General features: G+C 42.1%; 1 protein-coding gene across 2 annotated transcripts; it reads right to left on the reverse strand.

Moving 5' to 3' along the window:
* Nucleotides 1–21: 21 nt before the first annotated feature.
* On the reverse strand, nucleotides 22–17,708 carry appb (amyloid beta (A4) precursor protein b). 2 transcript variants are annotated; one of them, XM_082509296.1, is made up of 18 exons: nucleotides 17,513–17,707; nucleotides 11,934–12,101; nucleotides 11,716–11,845; nucleotides 11,505–11,617; nucleotides 11,058–11,248; nucleotides 10,758–10,978; nucleotides 10,409–10,576; nucleotides 8,242–8,375; nucleotides 7,755–7,829; nucleotides 6,781–6,939; nucleotides 6,457–6,585; nucleotides 6,256–6,355; nucleotides 4,497–4,564; nucleotides 4,059–4,197; nucleotides 3,905–3,958; nucleotides 2,211–2,302; nucleotides 1,975–2,121; nucleotides 22–1,897 (listed from the first exon to the last, which is right to left on the reverse strand). In XM_082509296.1, exons 1-18 carry the CDS (start codon nucleotides 17,570–17,572, stop codon nucleotides 1,796–1,798), a joined length of 2,250 nt encoding a protein of 749 aa, XP_082365422.1. In that variant the 5' UTR covers nucleotides 17,573–17,707; the 3' UTR covers nucleotides 22–1,795. The 2 variants fall into 2 exon arrangements, with proteins under 2 accessions (XP_082365422.1, XP_082365423.1); XM_082509297.1 differs by lacking the exon at nucleotides 10,409–10,576 and having other exon boundaries at nucleotides 17,513–17,708.
* Nucleotides 17,709–17,768: the final 60 nt, after the last annotated feature.

Consider the following 17,768-nt stretch of genomic DNA (forward strand, 5'->3'; position numbering starts at 1 on the left):
CATTGACAGACACCCAAATGCTTCTATGTACATTCAAAATTTTATTGATGGTATAGTGAGTGTAGAAAGCTTTTTCTAAGCAAATTGTTCATTTAACTACACACAGAGAAAGGTCACTGAATCAATGAGCAGAGGGACAAAGAGTTTGTTTCATCACTAGGCTCCAAAGATACCCAGAGTGAGCATCAATACAAATTGAAACATTTGCCTGATTAAGAGCTTCAGTCAGTGTCTATCCACGTGTGGGTGCAATGTGCAGGCGATATGTGTTGTATTTCTCATAGAAATGCACAATATGTCACATTCATGGTTAATAATTTAGAGAGAGGGCCATGTTTCCTCCTAATAAGTTACAGATTCGACAGGAGCTGAAATATTGAGCACAGGACAAACAGAAGCGCTGTACACGTATACATTGGTGATGTAGAAAAATAGAATGTGACATTTGGTGGAGGAATGTGTCCAGAGAGGAGAAAATGTCTGATTTCCCCACGCCCAAACAGTCCTATTTATGAAATGCTCACATACGACGTCCCAAAGTGCCGCAATGTACAATATTGCTGACACAGCAAGAAGGAGAGGATAAACATGAGGGAAGGGGGGTTGGGAAAGAAATGACTGGAAGTGGGAATGGAAGTGAAGGAAGGTGTCGTCATCTGAATTATTTACAGCAAAGACAGTGGAATGATAGGCTTTCATAAAAACTTTCCATCTTAAAAGGTTTGAACCTCGAGCCTCTTTCTAAGAAAAATCCAAAGTGCAGCGACAGTTGGCATCAGAGACTGTAACAGCAATATTTGGTGGCAATAATCAAAACTCCCAAAAATGACAAGAGTGCATAGAACGCAAACAAGTAACACAATCATCTTCCTTTCGGATACTATTACACTTCATATATTACATACATAGAGCTTTTTTTTCTGCCCATGCAGCTAACACAACAGTGAAGCATGGAGATGAGCAATAAAGAGCCAAGATTCAGTTAAAGCAAGTCTGTGACGACAAAGCAGACCGGATTCTGAATACTCGTTTTTTTCTTCATGTCACAAAGAAGACGCCAGAAATGTACAATCCTTCTAAAATATCTAGGGAGAGGACCCCCCCCCCCTTCCCCTCCTCGTCCTGAGGACCTTCACATACAGTATACTTTTAATCAGTCATCAATATTGCCATGCACTACATATACTTACAGCTAATCTCTGTCTTAATATATTACACGTTTAAAAAAAAAATGTTTTTCCTGCTTTTACATATTTTTGATTGTATATATTTATGTATTTTTTTCTTCATTTTTTTCTCATTTTTTGAAAAATAAACCTGAAACACTATTCGTGCGACGGGTCGATCTGAGAGCTCTCGTCGGACCGGTTTGAGGAGCAGTGAGGGAGTAATTGGTAAATTACAAGTTTCGGCTGTGGGTGTCTTACTGCCGTGATGTCGTATAAACAGTCGACGAGGGGTTTTCCAGTACAAATGCTATGAGAACTCCAGGGGCTGACTGAAATGTGTAGGTGTAACAGGATACCTTTGTCTAACTGGGCTGCTGGGTAATGCTTAGCTCTGTACAATCAAGGGATTTAAGGAGGCTTTGTTCCATATCAGTTTTCTTTGGCCCAAACCCCTGACAAAAATGTCTCCTTTCCTTACTTTCAAAGACACAAACCAGGCTATGCAGTCATCCTCGCACCCTTCACCTCCTGAACAGGGCGCTGAAGGTGCTGGGGCTGAGGGCAAAGGAGCTGAATGGAACAGAGCGCAGGCTGACACTGTGGGGGAAATGTTGTTGTGCAGCTTTTTAGTTCTGCATCTGCTCGAAGAATTTGTAGGTGGGATTCTCGTAGCCGTTCTGCTGCATCTTGGCCAGGTGACGCTCCTCTGGCGTCACAGCTGCATCCACCTTTGGACAAGAGGATGAGGAGTTACTAACACGCGAACCGTGTTTGATCTATGAGCACAAACTGGTGAGCCTTTTACCTCGATCACGCCGTGGTGAATTGAAGTGTACTGTTTCTTCCTCAGCATCACCAAGGTAATGACAATGACTGTTGCTATGACCACCCCACCAACCATCAGCCCGATAATGGCGCCTTTATTGGATCCAGCGTCATTAGCGAAAAACACCTGACATTAAAGAAAATAATAATAGTAAGTCAGTCATAAATCCCTGAAGGAGATGATATTTGATGACTGGGTTTGCTGGGTTTTCCTACCAGTTTTTCATGATAAACTTCATATCCAGCACTCTGCCTCTCTTCAGTGTCCATCCGCACTTCTGGCATCTCCTCCGGCTTCAGGGCAGACACTGAAACCACAGAATCAATCACCCAAATTAATCCCAGAAATCGAGCACATGGATTTCTGCATCTCTCCTAAAACAGAGAGAAACAGAAAATCATTTGCACCCACAGCCATCGACCTTTTAATTCTCATCCAAATAGCAGATGAGCTATTTAAGACATATGAATTTCCCTCTGGGATTTAAAAAAAAAAAAAAAAAAAAAAGATTCTTATCCTTAGTCTTATAGGAAATGAAGCAGTAGAAAGACATTTAGAGGTGAAATAAAACCCCAAACTGTCTTTTAATACACAAACAGCGGGAGGAGGTGATTTCATTTGACACTGGATTCCTGTAAAGTCCTCAGAGTACGTGGGATTATTTGCCCCCGTATTAATCTATCAAGTAGTTGAACAATTTTTGGTGGATCAAAGGACACTTAGAGTCTCATCGAAACCCAGGAGCCAACCACATCTCAAATGAATCTCGAAACTGGATATAGACCTGCCTTGTAATTTTGAGATGTTTTTTCATTTACATTTACAGGAAAGGATTACAACAGCTTTGTGCAGATGTTGCAACACTTTGATATGGACATATGCACACCACTTATTAATGTAACATTGTAGAGTATTTCAATCACTTTACTGCCCAGTATCTTGTTTGTGTGTGTTTAGTGTTATGAGAACATGTGTGCAGTAAGACTGCAAAACCACAATCAGCACCACAGCATGTGAGTCACGGTCTACTCTGTCTCACCCTCTTTATGGGAAATATGAGTTACTACCATAATGTCAGGAGTACAGGGTACCACCTTTTTTAAAATTTCTCAGATATTCTTCTCACCTCATGATCCCACCATCATTAGGTGTGAGTCTCCTGTCACACTGTGGTGCTCCGATTCTTGGTGATGATGTCGCTGCCGTTATGGAGCTCACTTAAGTTTATCTATGAGACACTTCTCTATCAAACACTAAATGGTTTTTTTCCCAAAAGGATCAAAAAGGCTACAACCTAATATTAAAGAAAGCCTGAAAGCTTTAGTGGAATTATAAAGACTCAGGAAACTGTAATAACTTATTGCTGTCTTTCAGCTCTCCAACTAACAGTTTAAAATCACTCATTTAAGGTTAGCTTTTCGCTCCTGATGCTTTTAGACGCCACTCTTCTTCCTCCTCTCATTTCCCTCATCCCTAAACCAATCGTGCCAGAACGCTTCCCCCTCCTTTAGCCTGGTTCTGCCAGAGGTCTCTTCATCATGTGTGTCCTCACAGGGGATTCTCTCTAATATATTAGGCTCTTTTTCATGTAGTATAAAGCACCTTATAATAACTGTTGTTGAACTGGTGCTTATTAAATAACAGGAATTGAGTGAAACTGAATATAGCCAGTGTTATATTATGTTCATACTCCCTGAGGTTTCTCTCTTCAGTCTCCTTCTCTCATCTGCTTAAGAGGAGCACAAGTTGCACCTGTGCTGCTGTTTCGACTGACTCTTAGCATGAGGTCTGGCAAGTGCAATGTTAGAAACGACCTGAATTTTGAAACCTGTCCTTAATATGCAGTAAATGTATACGAGTGAGGATGTAAGTATGTACTTGTGTTTCCGTTTGGACTTCACATACATACCAGGCCGTGTGGGGAGTCCTCTGTCTGGAATTGGACGAGCATCGACGGGTTCAACTACAGAAATACAGCGTGTAACAAAAATATTCAATATCAAACCACATTTTTTAAAAGTTAATAAAATTCAATTTATGTCACAAAATGTAGTGTGTGTTACCATGGTTCTCTGTGTTGGGCTGATTGAAGCTCTCAGGGTGAATGAACCCCAGCCCATCCAGGCCAGGGTCCATAGGAGCCGAGCTGTAGGCCTGATCAGGCATCAGAGCGTCGTTGCCATAACTCACCCTGCCATCCATCTGCAAACAATGAGGAATGTTAATCAGGATACGTGGCGTTTGGGTGGCTTTTTATTTATAACCCGATCAAATTATGATGTCTATGTGGAAAAGATCACTAATAAAACCTCATTTAAACAGGCGCAGTATCACAACATCATTTTCTTTGTTAATCGCTTTAATTACACTACTCCCATCACGTCAGTGGTTACAGTGACTTTGTTTTGTCATGTCAGTCTATGTGATTCCAATATTTATGCCAGAATGTCCACGTTCACAAAGAAGACTTTGCATTTGTGAGTTGGTGCAACTTGACTCACCCGACCATCGCTCTGCAGTGAAGAGACTTGCTGAAACAGCTCCGCCTGAACTCGCTGCATTATAATTGCTACAAAGAAAAGGAACAAAATGAGAATGAAGCAGATGGTTAAGTGATGACAAATCCGAGAAAGGAATGTGGCGGTTAGAGGGAAAAACAAATCAAGGCTACACAATAGCCTAAAGTGGTGAAAGTAATCATGGCGGAATGAAACTGCATTATCAGTGTTTTAGTGTCCTGTAATCAGTGGACTTCAAACACATGTTAAAAGCATCGCTTTAATTCACACTACAGGGAGTTAAAGGGTACTGAATAAGTGTGGTTTGGATGGTTGTTGCATAACACAGATTGTATAATCTCAAGTTTTCTATTTAATCAGGACAACATAAGATCTCAGAATCTCTTTTTACATATGCTGCCCAAAGTAGCAGCACATACATAACAACAGTTAAGTACATGCAATTAGAAAATAAACATACATAAAAACAGAGAAACAACCAAAATTTATAAACTTTGTTGTCAATAAAAAATGAATACCTCAGTAAAAGTAACTGGATAATGCTGGAAACAAAGGTAATAATACTCAGGCGAAACATTTGCATCCGAGGAATTTAAAAATTGCCTTAAATTCATGAAGTTAGAGCAGTCCCTCAAGTTTTAGTTGATTCTCACTTATTTCAGGAGGAAATTCCAAATTCCGCATGACCCTTTGGGACAGGTAGAGGGAATGAATCTTGGGACCTTGGGGCCTAAAAGACAAGCTTCCCACACTTTTTTTGATGAACGCAATTACACTTGTTTTCTTAATAACGGCCAAAACTGGTCTGATTCGATATGTAGCCATCTGTAGTGGACTACAACGGTGAAACAGGGGAACTGCAAAAAACCCGATGAAAGATGCAACATTTATTATCTGACTTTTCCACTCTCTTTTATGAGCTGAGACTCTGTCCGTTGAATATTACTGTCACTGTGGCTGGACTTATGCTTTGCCCTACACTAATGTTGAAAGGCATATTCACATTTCTGCCATTGTCAAATACAGGCTTTTGCAGTTACATATAATCTGTAGGAGTTGGTACACACCTCATGCTGTAACTGGCATATCTACATGAGATCTCCTCTGCTTCACCTTTCTTGGTTAAAACGCAAATCAAAACTAAGCTATCAGTCTTTCGATGAACCATGCTCGCCTTTATTTCTTTTTAATATTACATTCTGTTCCAGCATGGTCCCTTTGACCCATGCCTGAACAGCATGCCTTAGGAACGAATTGAGAAAGACTTTCTCCCAGCAGGTAAACTGCCCCGTCAAACAAACCAAACAAACAAACAACATAAAATATAAGTGAAAAACTTTAGTCATCGGCTTTCACAACAATTAAACAAACATGCTATTATGGTAATGGTAAATGGCAAATGGCCTGTATTTATATAGCGCTGGAAGGTTTTTCCCATTCTGAAGGCAACAAAACAGCCATTTAATAGGACTGTCAAAATAATCCCTTTATGTCTGCTGAGCACTTGTACCTCTTGCTGAGTGAGCAATCGCGTTTAGCATGTGAATAAAACAACAAGAATACTTTCATAGATTTCGCAACCTATGACCTAATTTTAATACCAACTGCCTAAAACCAGTGAGGCACTGGAAGCTACAAATGACATTTGGATGAATTCTCAGTAATAGATGTTTCGGGGATTTACTGTGATGAGTGTCCTCAACCTTTGACTTTTAAGAATAAGACATGAATAAACACATACCGACTTGGTTTTGGATCTCATTTGCCACACTTGGCACCTTGTAGAGCAGACCCAACGACTGATTCATCCTCTCATCAATGACACGAAGATGAGTCAACACCTGGAGATGAGAAAAAAAACCCACTTTGTGATTGTGTCTATTTTAAAAGCCGTAACTTATTTTTATGATGCTTAAAGACTTTGACTGTTTGATCCAGATACCTGAGGGCGGATCTGAGCAGCCTTCTTGGGATCGACTGTGCGGACATGCTCATAATGCTTCAGCGTGTGCTGCCTGTCCTTTTGCTCTGCGCGGATGTACTTTTTCAGCAGGCTCAAAACTTGACGGGGCTGGTGGTGGCACAGGGTTATGTAATAAGTGGAATTATAACACGTTGGATACGCTTCTTAAACATGTGCGCCTTGCTGATAAACAACCTCAAAAGACTCATTGATCGAAACTGTTTGGCACCAATTTAGAGTATTAAATCAATGTAGCGTTCCTGTTATTAGGATGTTGTTAGGTGTGTGGGGACGTGCACGTACCCGTGGAGGATTGGCCTGCAGGGCGCTTAGGTAATTTTCGAGAGCCCGGCGTCGGCGGCTGTTCAGCAGAGCTTCCACCCGGGCCATGTGGGTTTCCACCAGCTGCTGCCTCTCCCCCGCTGCCTCCTGCTCCAAAGCCTCCACCTTTATCTGGAAGTGCTGCAGATACAGTACTTTTTACACAGTCGGTATATGAACAAATACCCACACTGCATTACGGTAGAAACATGTGTTTGGAAAGAAGAGGTCTGTCTTATTTCCACCATTAAATACAATGATACACTTTCAACCTCAGGCCTGACAGATATATTGGCTAACAAGTATCACAGGCTGATATTGGCCATCATCATTTATTTATCTGAAATGTATTCTACAGGGTTAAAAATACTGACGACCTCCAATGCTACTCCTCAGCCTTCTTGAGTTATCACATTTACAAGATTTTCAGAAGACTTGACATGTGGACCTTGAGGTCAAGTATTTTAGTAGATGCACATATGGTATCAATTTTCAAATTTTACGTTGCCTCATTCTTGAATTGTCTTGTTCATAAACTTGGATGTCCATGCTGCTCGCCCAGCCACCCATCGGGATGACGACAGCACCCCATCGTCCTTTTACTGCTCAAGTGTAAGTTTAACCTCTCGCTGACCCTTTTCAGAATATCAGCTGACACATCGTCAATTACAATTATTAAATCTTATTTTTAGCTCCCCATCGCAAACTCCATGGACATTTAAATCCATTCAATTCATTAGGGTTAATTAAGATATAATAACTCACTTAACTGGCTTTAAATGTAATCTCCCTTATAAATGCACCCGTAACCAAGAAACTCTAAATTCTATTTCTCTTCAACTTTTGCCAAATTTGTCCTGGATAATATAAATCTCAGTTATGTAATGTATATGTATGTAATGTAACTCTTTTTGGCAATTAGACATTTACAGCAGACACTGTGGCCAGATTCCTACCTGGATGACTGCTTTCTTGTCTGCACGAGGCAGATTCTTGGCCTGCCTCTCAGCCTCCTCCCACTCCTTCATAACCTGAAGTGTCAGATTGAAAGAAAAAGCAAGACGTTTAAGCTTCTGTCATGGTCTACATCAGCGGTCCCCAACCCCCGGGCCTCGGACCGGTCCGTGAGTCATTTGGTACCGGGCCGCGAGAGTTGAGGCTCAGGTGTGAAATGTATGGTTTTCAGGGTTTTCAGCGTTATTTTGTTATCGTTTTTATCGTTAACTCGGTTTTCCTGGGTCTTTTTACGTGTGTCATCTTTTTTTGTTTTTCGGTACCGGTACTAGTTTTATTTTGTTGTATTTATCCGCGACACCTTAAAGGCCGGTCCGTGAAAATATTGTCGGGCATAAACTGGTCCGTGGCGCGAAAAAAGGTTGGAGACCGCTGGTCTACATCACATTGAGAGGAATGCTTACGATAAGAAAACACACAAACACACACCTGGGACATCTTTTCACGGTGTTTGGCTTCCAGGCTTTCTTTGGCCTTCTGGAAGTCTGTGTGTTCGCTGTCGTCACCGGGTGATTCCAGGTAGCGATCCACAGCGTCTGGAGGACTGGGGGCCATTGTTGGTACTGGATGAGAGTACGGGGAGATGGGAATTAAACACAGAGCAGTTGAAAGCAAACTGAGGTGCAGAACAGAGATAGACAGATGTTTAAATGCAGGAAAAACACTGAAATCGGTCAGCTGGAAACCCACAATGCATTCAGTTATAAACAATTCCACTTGTTTGATGAAAGGGTGGGTTAGGGACTTGAGAGATTAGGTACACACAGAAAATTAATGGAAATTCTATGTAAATATTTACATAAGAGATAAGCAGGATTTCAGGGGACAGAAAGTGAAGTGTTTCCCACAGTTTTGTGTGTCTGTTGAATGTGGGACCATGGAGATAAGGACTGCTCAGTCGGGATGAGGGCCGACTGTATCGCTGATGATTTCGCCGTGAGGAAACGGAAACCAGCTTAAAACTTAAAAGAGTGCATTCCCTTTTTCCACACACACCACCAACACACATCTGGTTAAGACACACCGATGGAATCTTCACTACTACAGAGCTGCAGGCACAATTTTTTTTTCTTTTACAAACACACACTGCAGTGTGAAGCATGCAGACACACACGGGTATAGAAACGCATGCAGACACAAGGTGGCATTCACCGTTGGGTCTTCACACTGTTATGACAGCGGTGCGGGTTAGAAATGATTCAATGAGTGATTAAATGGTTTGGAGGTGAACGACTGTGTCATGGCCACTCTGCACCATGGAAACTCTCCCGTTGGCCAGTAGGATTTAAAAAACTAAACTAAACAAAAAAAAACAAACAAAAAAAACAAAAACAAAACACTGCTGGCACTGAGTCACGCACTAATAAAACTGCAGTTTATCTTCATTTAATCCCTCGTTTATCATTCTAATTAAGCAGAATTAACCCTGTTTTAGTGATTTGCTTAAACCCACAGTGTCCAGAGGTTTCAGGGAGTAATCAGCCTATTTAAATAATGAAATTTATTTTTTTCATATTTCATATGTGGGTTTGACTTATAAGGGAGTTCTCATAAAGAGGTATCTGAATTGCAAAGAAGCAGTGAAATCACAGATCTGTGAAGCCTGCTGACACGTTAACAATATTACTTATATAATGTTAAAGTCACTTTTCAATGCAAATTAGTTTGATTTGTAGGATTTCACACATTAAAACTAACTAGGAAAATAGGATTTCCAAAAAAAAAAAAAAAAAAAAAAAAAAAATCTACATGCCACGTTATCTGTTGTTAACGCCAGCAAGGATGTATTTCAACATCGAGCTACCACAGGGTGAGTACACTATTGTGCAAGCTACACCTGTTAAGAACACAAAAGAATATTATTGAAAATTATGTAAACATTTGAGCTGCACTCTTAGCCAAAAACCCCACATGTGTTTGTTTAACGCTGTGTTTGAACCGTGTGTGCTACAGTGAAATCTATAACAAAGGCAGCAGCTAAACTCTCTCGAGGCAGGCGTTGCCGATTTGCAACTAACATTCTGATTACCCCACATACATATTTTATGAGTTTTTTTTACTCAGAAGTACCACTGCAGGACTTGGTTGTGCATTAGCAACAAAAGGTTTAATTTGAGCCTGAGAGGGTTAATGTTAGAGTTAGGGGGGGGGGGTTTCTCTTTTTACCTAAAAAACAAAATGAGCAATATTCCCCAGAGTGTCAGCAGTTATTTGGTACACTGTATGTGTGCCACATTTTCACTTTTGACTTTTGAAAGACTTTTTTTTCTCCGGTAGAACTAACAATGATTTGGTCCTTTTGAACTAGGTTTGCTCACAGCCTTGTAATGTTGTGGCCCTCTTTTTTCTTCTTCTTGTGTCTACTTTTGCTTTCCAATTCAAAAATACAGTTTCTATCTTGATGGAAAAAATGATGAAATGAATGAAACTACAGCCAGTTGTCAGTGCTCTGAAAGGTTAACAGGCCTCAGACGATAAGGTCAGTGAGAGACAGAAAGAACGAGCGAGCCAGAGAAACAGTCTGTAGCAGCCTGAGGACAGGAATCAGGCTCCTGATGTGGACACTTCAGGTTGTAGCTTCAGTCCCGGGACTTACACGAGCTGCTGCAGACAGCGAGGCAGTACTCCTCCGACTCAAAGTTATTCCTGTTGCCCCCACAGCCCCCAAACAAGAAGGGGGCGCAGCGGCCCGTCTCAGGCATGAAGTACCAACGCTCCAGCATGGCGTGACATGGGCCTGACTCAGCACGAGCCCAACAAACCGCTGAGACATGTACACATAGGCAAATTAAACATGAATGCAAAAGGTGAGGTTTGGAATTTTATGGGAGACAGAAGTAACTCAACATAGCGACACATGATGGAAATCAAACCATGAACAAAAAACAAACAAACAAAAAAACTTAAGGAGAGTGAGAAGAGGGCAGAACTGCTTCATTTCTCACCTCTAACGACCTCTTCAACTGACTCAGTGGTGGTGGTTGTCGTTGTTGTCATGGCGATGTTAGCGTTGGGCTCATCGCCATCTCGGTCATCCGTCATATCGACTTCCTCGTCATCTTCTTCTCCATCCCCGTTGTCATCCCTTTCAAACGTTTCCACCTCTTCTTCCACATCCTCGTCATCCTCCCTGGCGGCCAGCTGTATGTCCGTTGGGCGGGTCATGCTGCGGTCAGAACGGGTGGTTCAGCCTTTGTATCAACAGGCGTGCACAGAAACGAGTCAAAGTCCACCTGTGATCGTACCTGTTATCAGAGTATTCGCTCTCAGCTCCGCCCCACCACACATCGGATTCCTCCCCCTGAAGCTGTGCGCTGTCTGACTCCCGTTCAGCCCAGGCCGGGCAGCACACAAACTCCACCCCTCGAAAACGGTCTATACCACATGGCAGCAGCATCCCATAGTCGTGGAGATTCATGGAGCGGTCTCCGCAGTACTAATTTTAACAGCACACAGCATCCAAAATCAAACACCATAATGTTCAATCGGTTTAATCCTTATGAGAGCTAATTGCGGCAAACCCAGAAACCTGAACTATGGCTTACTGAATATAAACAGCACAGAAAAGGACAAGAATAACTCAGAAGAAAGTGCCAGGGAAGGCTGACAGCACTGAGTCATACAGTGGCGCTACCACAGAAACAGAAGGACAATGAGGGAAGCAAACAGACACAAAAAGCCACCCTCCTCACCTCTTTGGCTACAGTGTGCCAGTACAGGTGGCTCTCGCATTGATCCATACGCTCCTGGTGCAGAAACTTACACTTGTCGGGAACGAGCAGGGCGTCACTCACAAACTCTCCTACTGCAACAGAAATACACCTTTTTGCATGTATTGTACACTTTTAAAGATGCAACCATGCATAAACACACTCAGTAACAAAGGGACTAAAAAAAGCTCACCCAGACAGCGGTGTGGCACCACAATATGTGCATGACTGCGGCATTGCCTGCGGTCCTTCTTGCACCAGTTGGAGATACTGACAGGCTGGTTGGCCTCCACAACATTTGTAATCTGCAGCTCTGGGTACACCTGTGCAAACATGGGAGATTTGAATGTTATTGCTGCAATACTTCATACCTCTCTCTCTCTGCAGTGCTGTTTTACTCGGTTGAAATACCTCCTGGCAGTACTGCAGGATGCCCTCCTTGGTGCCAATGCAGCTCTTGGTACCAGAAGGGTCGGACTCCCATTTGCCGCTCTGCACATTGATGTGCATGTTGAGCTTCCCGCAGAACATGGCCACCTGGGGCTCGGTTAGCAAACCCACCGAGTCATCATCTGGCACCTGGACAGAGAAAAAGTATAAAACAGAACAATAACGAAAACTACCAAACTCCCTAAAGTATAGCTTATCCATAAATATCTCATCATGCAGCTTATACTGTATGTACCAAGTTCCTCTGAAGTCATTCTACTGCATACTTCAAATATAAAGTAGTGAGATTAGTAAGTCATAAAGATGAATGCTTTTAAATTCCTCAACAATACTACTGCCATAGAACAGCACATTTTTTGTTTTCTTAATCTGTCTGTCAAGTCTGGCTTTACTCCATTAGTTAAAGTACAATGGGAGTGTTCAGAAGGGAAAATAAAAGTAATCTACAAGGTATTAAATTCTAGCTACGAAAAAACCCCCATAAGGTATAAATAATGTCTTTCCATAGAACCGGGTTTGGCAGTCGATTTCATAGGATACTGCTATCAGCATATTTTTCCATCCTTTTTGTTTGGGACACAATTGGTGGAAGTCTCTATGTGTTTTCGCCTTTGTGAGGCCTTGATTTTCTGGCAGATAACACAAAAAAGCTGATGGTGCACACTGACAAAACGCTAGCCTCTGAGCCAACTGTTGGCAATTATTAAATGACTAATTCTGACATTATGATGCGTTTGCCTGTGAATAACAGCACATAATTAGACTCCTGTGAATATGCATGTCATAACCCATTGTTTCTAGTAGCTGTTCTGCCTGGTCTGCATTATGTTACCCAATTACTCACTTATTTATATTTCTAATTACATCTTCTTGGGGCATATCAACTGAGGATGTGTGTGGTTTAATATCTGCTGAAGGGCACATCATTCCACTCATAGCTATTCACCCCATATACTAGGTGGGTGTCTCGCTCCAAATATCTGTAGCATCAATACTAACGCTGGTACTAGTATTGGATCGATACGAGCGCAATAGGATCGATACTTTGTTTCTACCCTCCGAGTTCAGTATACAGCCCACTGAATTGTGTTAAAAAAATATTTTCTTTTGGAAATGTAAGAATAAAGCTCAAATATTAATTTTAAAAAATGTCTGAAACTTTTTGTGTTGACTGTCACATTTACTTTATTCCAGCTTATAGCACGTTTAAACAACAGAAGTTCACCCAAAGCACTTCAGAGAGGGGCAGATGTGCATTCCAGGTCTCACCCCAAAAAAGCAGTCTCAAACTACATGAAAAGCTGAAAGCTGTGAAAATCATGATTTAGTGGTCATCAAAATGTGTTCAAAAACCTTCTTGTGTCCTCTGTAGTTAAACCTAGTTTTTACCAACTAGGTCTAATCTCTAAAGCCAAGCCATACTTACCACATGAGGATCTTGAAAAACATATTCATGCCTTTGTCACATCTAGATTAGACTACTGCAACTCCCTATACACTGGTCTCCAATCTGCCCTTCTACATAGACTGCAACTTTCTCAAAATGCTGCGGCACGCCTCTTAAATGGAACTGGTAGGTTTGAGTCTATTACCCCAATTCTCTTTGACCTACAATGGCTTCCCATTAAATATCGCATTGATTTTAAAATCTTATTGCTTACTTTTAAAATAATAAAAAATATTGCACCTAGCTACCTTACTGATCTTCTCAGCCTCTATATTCCCAGGAGAGCACTGAGATCAACAGGCTTATTGCTCTTGGTGCAACCTAGGTCACAGCTAAAGACCAGAGGTGACCGTGCTTTCGCTCCAGTTGCACCTAACATCTGGAACAATCTACCTCAAGCTATTTGCGTGTCTGATTCGATCCAGACTTTTAAATCTCAATTGAAAACGTATCTATTTGGTTTAGCCTTCCTGGCTATCTAGAGTACGCTTCTTGTAAGTATACTCTCATGGAACCCCTTTTCTTCTGTTTTGTTGAACAATGTTTTGTATTGATTTTACCTTTGAAGTTTTATTTTGATATCTGCTTACCTTGTATGCTTAATTAATCAATGCTTTCTACCTGCTAGCTTATTTGCATTTGTATTTTGCTACTACCGGTACTTTTACTGGATTTTGTGAAGCACTTTGGTGTACCTCTGATTTTAAATTTGCTATACACATAAAACTGTATTGCATTGTACAATTTGCAGATTGATGATGCTTTAGATCATAAAGCAACCTCTTCTCGGTGAGAAGCCGGGGCTTGGGAGAGCCCGATTGTCCTGCGGAGACGTTTCCCATAAGGCTGGCCAACATGATAAACAATGGGCAGGGCTGTGAGTACTCAGACTGTGTTTACTGAACGCAACATGGATAAGATCTTGGAGAAGCTCATGGCTCTGCAATATGGATAAGATCTTGAGGTGACACTGCATCGGGAATTGAGAGACCTGGTGGCCAGTGATGGACATTAGACCAACTGCAAAATTGGATGCAGTTTGTTCGCACTGACCAAAACAACTACCATCTCACCTCATTCTGCCCCCTGGCACCAGCTGGATGCTCAAGGCAAAAGCTGATAGGAATAACAAAATTCTCCCTTAGATGACAAAACTGTTTTTGTGACTTTCTCCCACCTCCTTCAAGGCCACCCGTGTTGACCAAAGATTGTGGACTTTTGCCTAATCGAGTAAAGGGAGACTTCCTCTCGGCTGAACACGGAGAAAACACACACACACGCATATGGGCTCAAATTGTGGTCATAAATATTTTGTACTTTTAAATCAGGATTTGTATATGTAAAAAGAATTTGTGCGTGCGTAAAAAAGATTTGTTTCAAGTTACAAGTACGAATTTTGACCCTATTTTTCTTCCTTTCATCTGGTTGGTCAATGTCATGTCAATCACAAATTTAACTATCCAATCAGAGAATAGATGGGTTTGTCTGTCAGAGGGGCACTTTTTTGAACTGCAGGTCCTTGAAGGGTAATACAGTTGGAAGCTAGAGGATCTCTATGTAAATATCCGATAGAAGCTAGGTCCCCTAACTTTCAGTAGCTGTTGAAAGGATCAAGTTGTGGTATATCAGTGGTTAGAAATACCATTATTACTTTAGGATGAGTTTAACACAAAGTCAGGGCTGACCCGGCTGCTGAGCTCTGTGGGTTTTTGCAGCAGCTCTACCTGTACTAGATGCACCTGCTCCTTGTCGTTTCTATCTCTGACTCTGACGCTGTTGAAAAGGCTCTGGAGGTCCCTGTATTAAGCACATAAACCTGTGACACAAAACTCGGACCACCACAGACTGTTTTCCTTCGTGGTGATGAAGGAAAACGCTGTGCTGCACTGCTGGCATGTAAAAGGGCATTTATTCCCTTCAAGGACCTGAAGCTCCATAAAGCACCCCTCCAATAGCCAAACCCATCTGTTCTCTGATTGGATAGTTAAATTTGTGATTGACATGACATTGGACAAACAGAAGAAAAATAGGGTCAAAATTCATACTTGTAACTTGCAACTTGAATGCAGTTTCACACATATTTTTTTGGCTAAGCCCACACACAAATCTTTTTTTACGCACACACAAATTCTTTTTACACATACAAATCCTGATTTACAAGTACAAAATATTTCTAACCACAATTTGAGCCCATACACGCACACGTACGCATGTACACTGACACAGACCCACCCCCCGCTTCCCGCCCCCTCCCTTCTCAAACTGATTTCCTGTTGGAGCTCAGTCTGGGGGGAGTTCTCCTCCTTCTGGGTCGCTGCTCGTGTGGTCGACCGGCCAGTCAGCTGAACAGTTTTGCGTTCTTAAACGTCATGCTGCTCTGTTGTATCTTAATTGCCCCTTGGGGATAAATAAAGTCTCTCTGACTCTGATAAATCATGACACACTGCCTTCCCTGGTTAAAAGTATAGGCAACACTGGCCCTTGATTTACTTGGTATCACATTGATATCAAATTTGCGTTATCACAGCACTACCATATACTCCATTACTTATTTATGTCTTTCAAAGTGACGCTGCCTGTTTTCATATTTAAGCCTCAACCAGTTTTTCATAAAGCCGCATGTTACTAGTAAACCAATCCAAGATTACCCTAAAATAACTTAATGTATTTTGGTGCTGCAGGGCTTGTATATCATTTTCACATTACGACAAAACAAAACAAAACAAACAATAAAACAAAAATAGAGAAAGCGAAATCACTACAGCATAATAGGCTTGTGTGTGCTGGGGTAAACTAAACTGGCAAGAGAGTAAAACAATCCTCGGTATGCTTACCGTGACAAACCTCGTGGAAAATTATAATCTCTATATCGCCGGAGGCTTGGTGCGTAAAAGGCAGCACAATGCTGATTTCAACGTTACAAAACAAATGCAGCTCAAATGTCACGACAGACACGGGTATGGTGTCGATAGTGTGTACCGCATAATTTTGCTGTGGAGACATTTTCACTGCACCACACACAGGGGCTGGTGAGCCTGCAGCGTGAAAAACAACCCCTTCGCCGTGAATGTAACGTGACAATGAGGAAAAATGCACTAATTGATTTACAGGTGCCCATTCATCCTTTTTTCCAGCTGTCCTGGGCAACATATTCCTCTGTGGTCCATCAGAGGAACACCAAGCTGCAGGCGCCATCTTGCTTGTGTGAAACTAATAAGGCTGCATCCTTTTTCCATTCTCCTCAGCAGTTTCACCGCCCCGCAGCTCCGCTGGACCAGGCGGCCCAGCGCGATATTATCTACGCTATATAAAAATAAATAAATAAATAAAAGGCTGGTGTCACCGGACACAGCTGGGTTATTTACACACAACCCTTCTTGTTTTTCTAGAATGGTACTGGGTTTAAATCCGTCCAGGTATTTAACAGTGGACTTGACATTTACAGCTGTGTTGTCATTTTCTAGAAAAAAGCTAGCCACCGTTAGCTCCCTACACCCTTCTCGGTGCTATAACCCGGCGAAAGGCGTAGCGGTTAAACTGTTAATACTTCTCTTAACGTAAAAATCAAACATTAATGAGTAGTAGAAGAATGAAAAAAAAAACACTCCGTGATTAATAACATCCGACATGACAGGGCCAAGATACCAACCACTGACATCTAACGGTAGGCCGCGGTAGCATTGCTGACATTCCTGGTTTGGTGGTTTATTTTGCGCAGCGACTCTGTGTGTGTACACTGCAGGTCTGCGATTAAGGTGGATTCACAGGGCATATTTTCACCTCTGTTAAAAACAGAGGACATCCATTTATAGGATTAAAGGCTGCGTGGGCCGCTCACAAGCCCTTACATCGCGTTATCTTTGGCAGCAGCACCTTCTAATAGCTCTTATGTCATCCATTAGCAGCCACGCCGTGTTGTTATGACTCCATCTAATCTGCATATGTTATTTTTTAATAGTCGTTATGAAGATTAAACACGGTGTGTGTATGGAGAGGGGGTGTCGGGGTTAGTGTTTGACAGCTACGGTGGCATAAGAGTCTGGCCCAGGTAACGGTTAGCCGCCACAGGCTGCGGTTTCTCCGCTAAACTCACCTCGGATGAAAGCGTCAAGGTCGCCGCGAGTAACAGCAGAAACGCCGCGTGCTCCCCCATACCGTCCTCCCGGTGTCCAGCAGCGCCGTTATGTTCACGATTTGTCCGTTTGCACAAAGAGAAATGTCGGAATATGCGTCGACGCAGTCCTGATCCTGCTGATCCAGCTCCCGGTGACGGCGCGAGGCTGGAGGATGTGTTTGGATTGGTGGGAGCGGGCGGAGGGAGCGCGTGTGTGTGTGCGCACGCGCTTACA

The sequence above is a fragment of the Aulonocara stuartgranti genome, assembly GCF_965226115.1.
Source record: "Aulonocara stuartgranti genome assembly, chromosome: 16".
Classification (NCBI taxonomy): Eukaryota; Metazoa; Chordata; class Actinopteri; order Cichliformes; family Cichlidae; genus Aulonocara; species Aulonocara stuartgranti.

Coding starts and splice junctions, on each gene's coding strand:
- appb (XM_082509296.1), bottom strand. CDS start 17,572: ATGGGGGAGCACGCGGCGTTTCTGCTGTTACTCGCGGCGACCTTGACG. Junction 12,102..17,512: donor CCTTGACGCTTTCATCCGAG/GTGAGTTTAGCG, acceptor TTCTCTGTCCAG/GTGCCAGATGATGACTCGGT. Junction 6,356..6,456: donor CTGCTCAGATCCGCCCTCAG/GTATCTGGATCA, acceptor TCTCATCTCCAG/GTGTTGACTCATCTTCGTGT.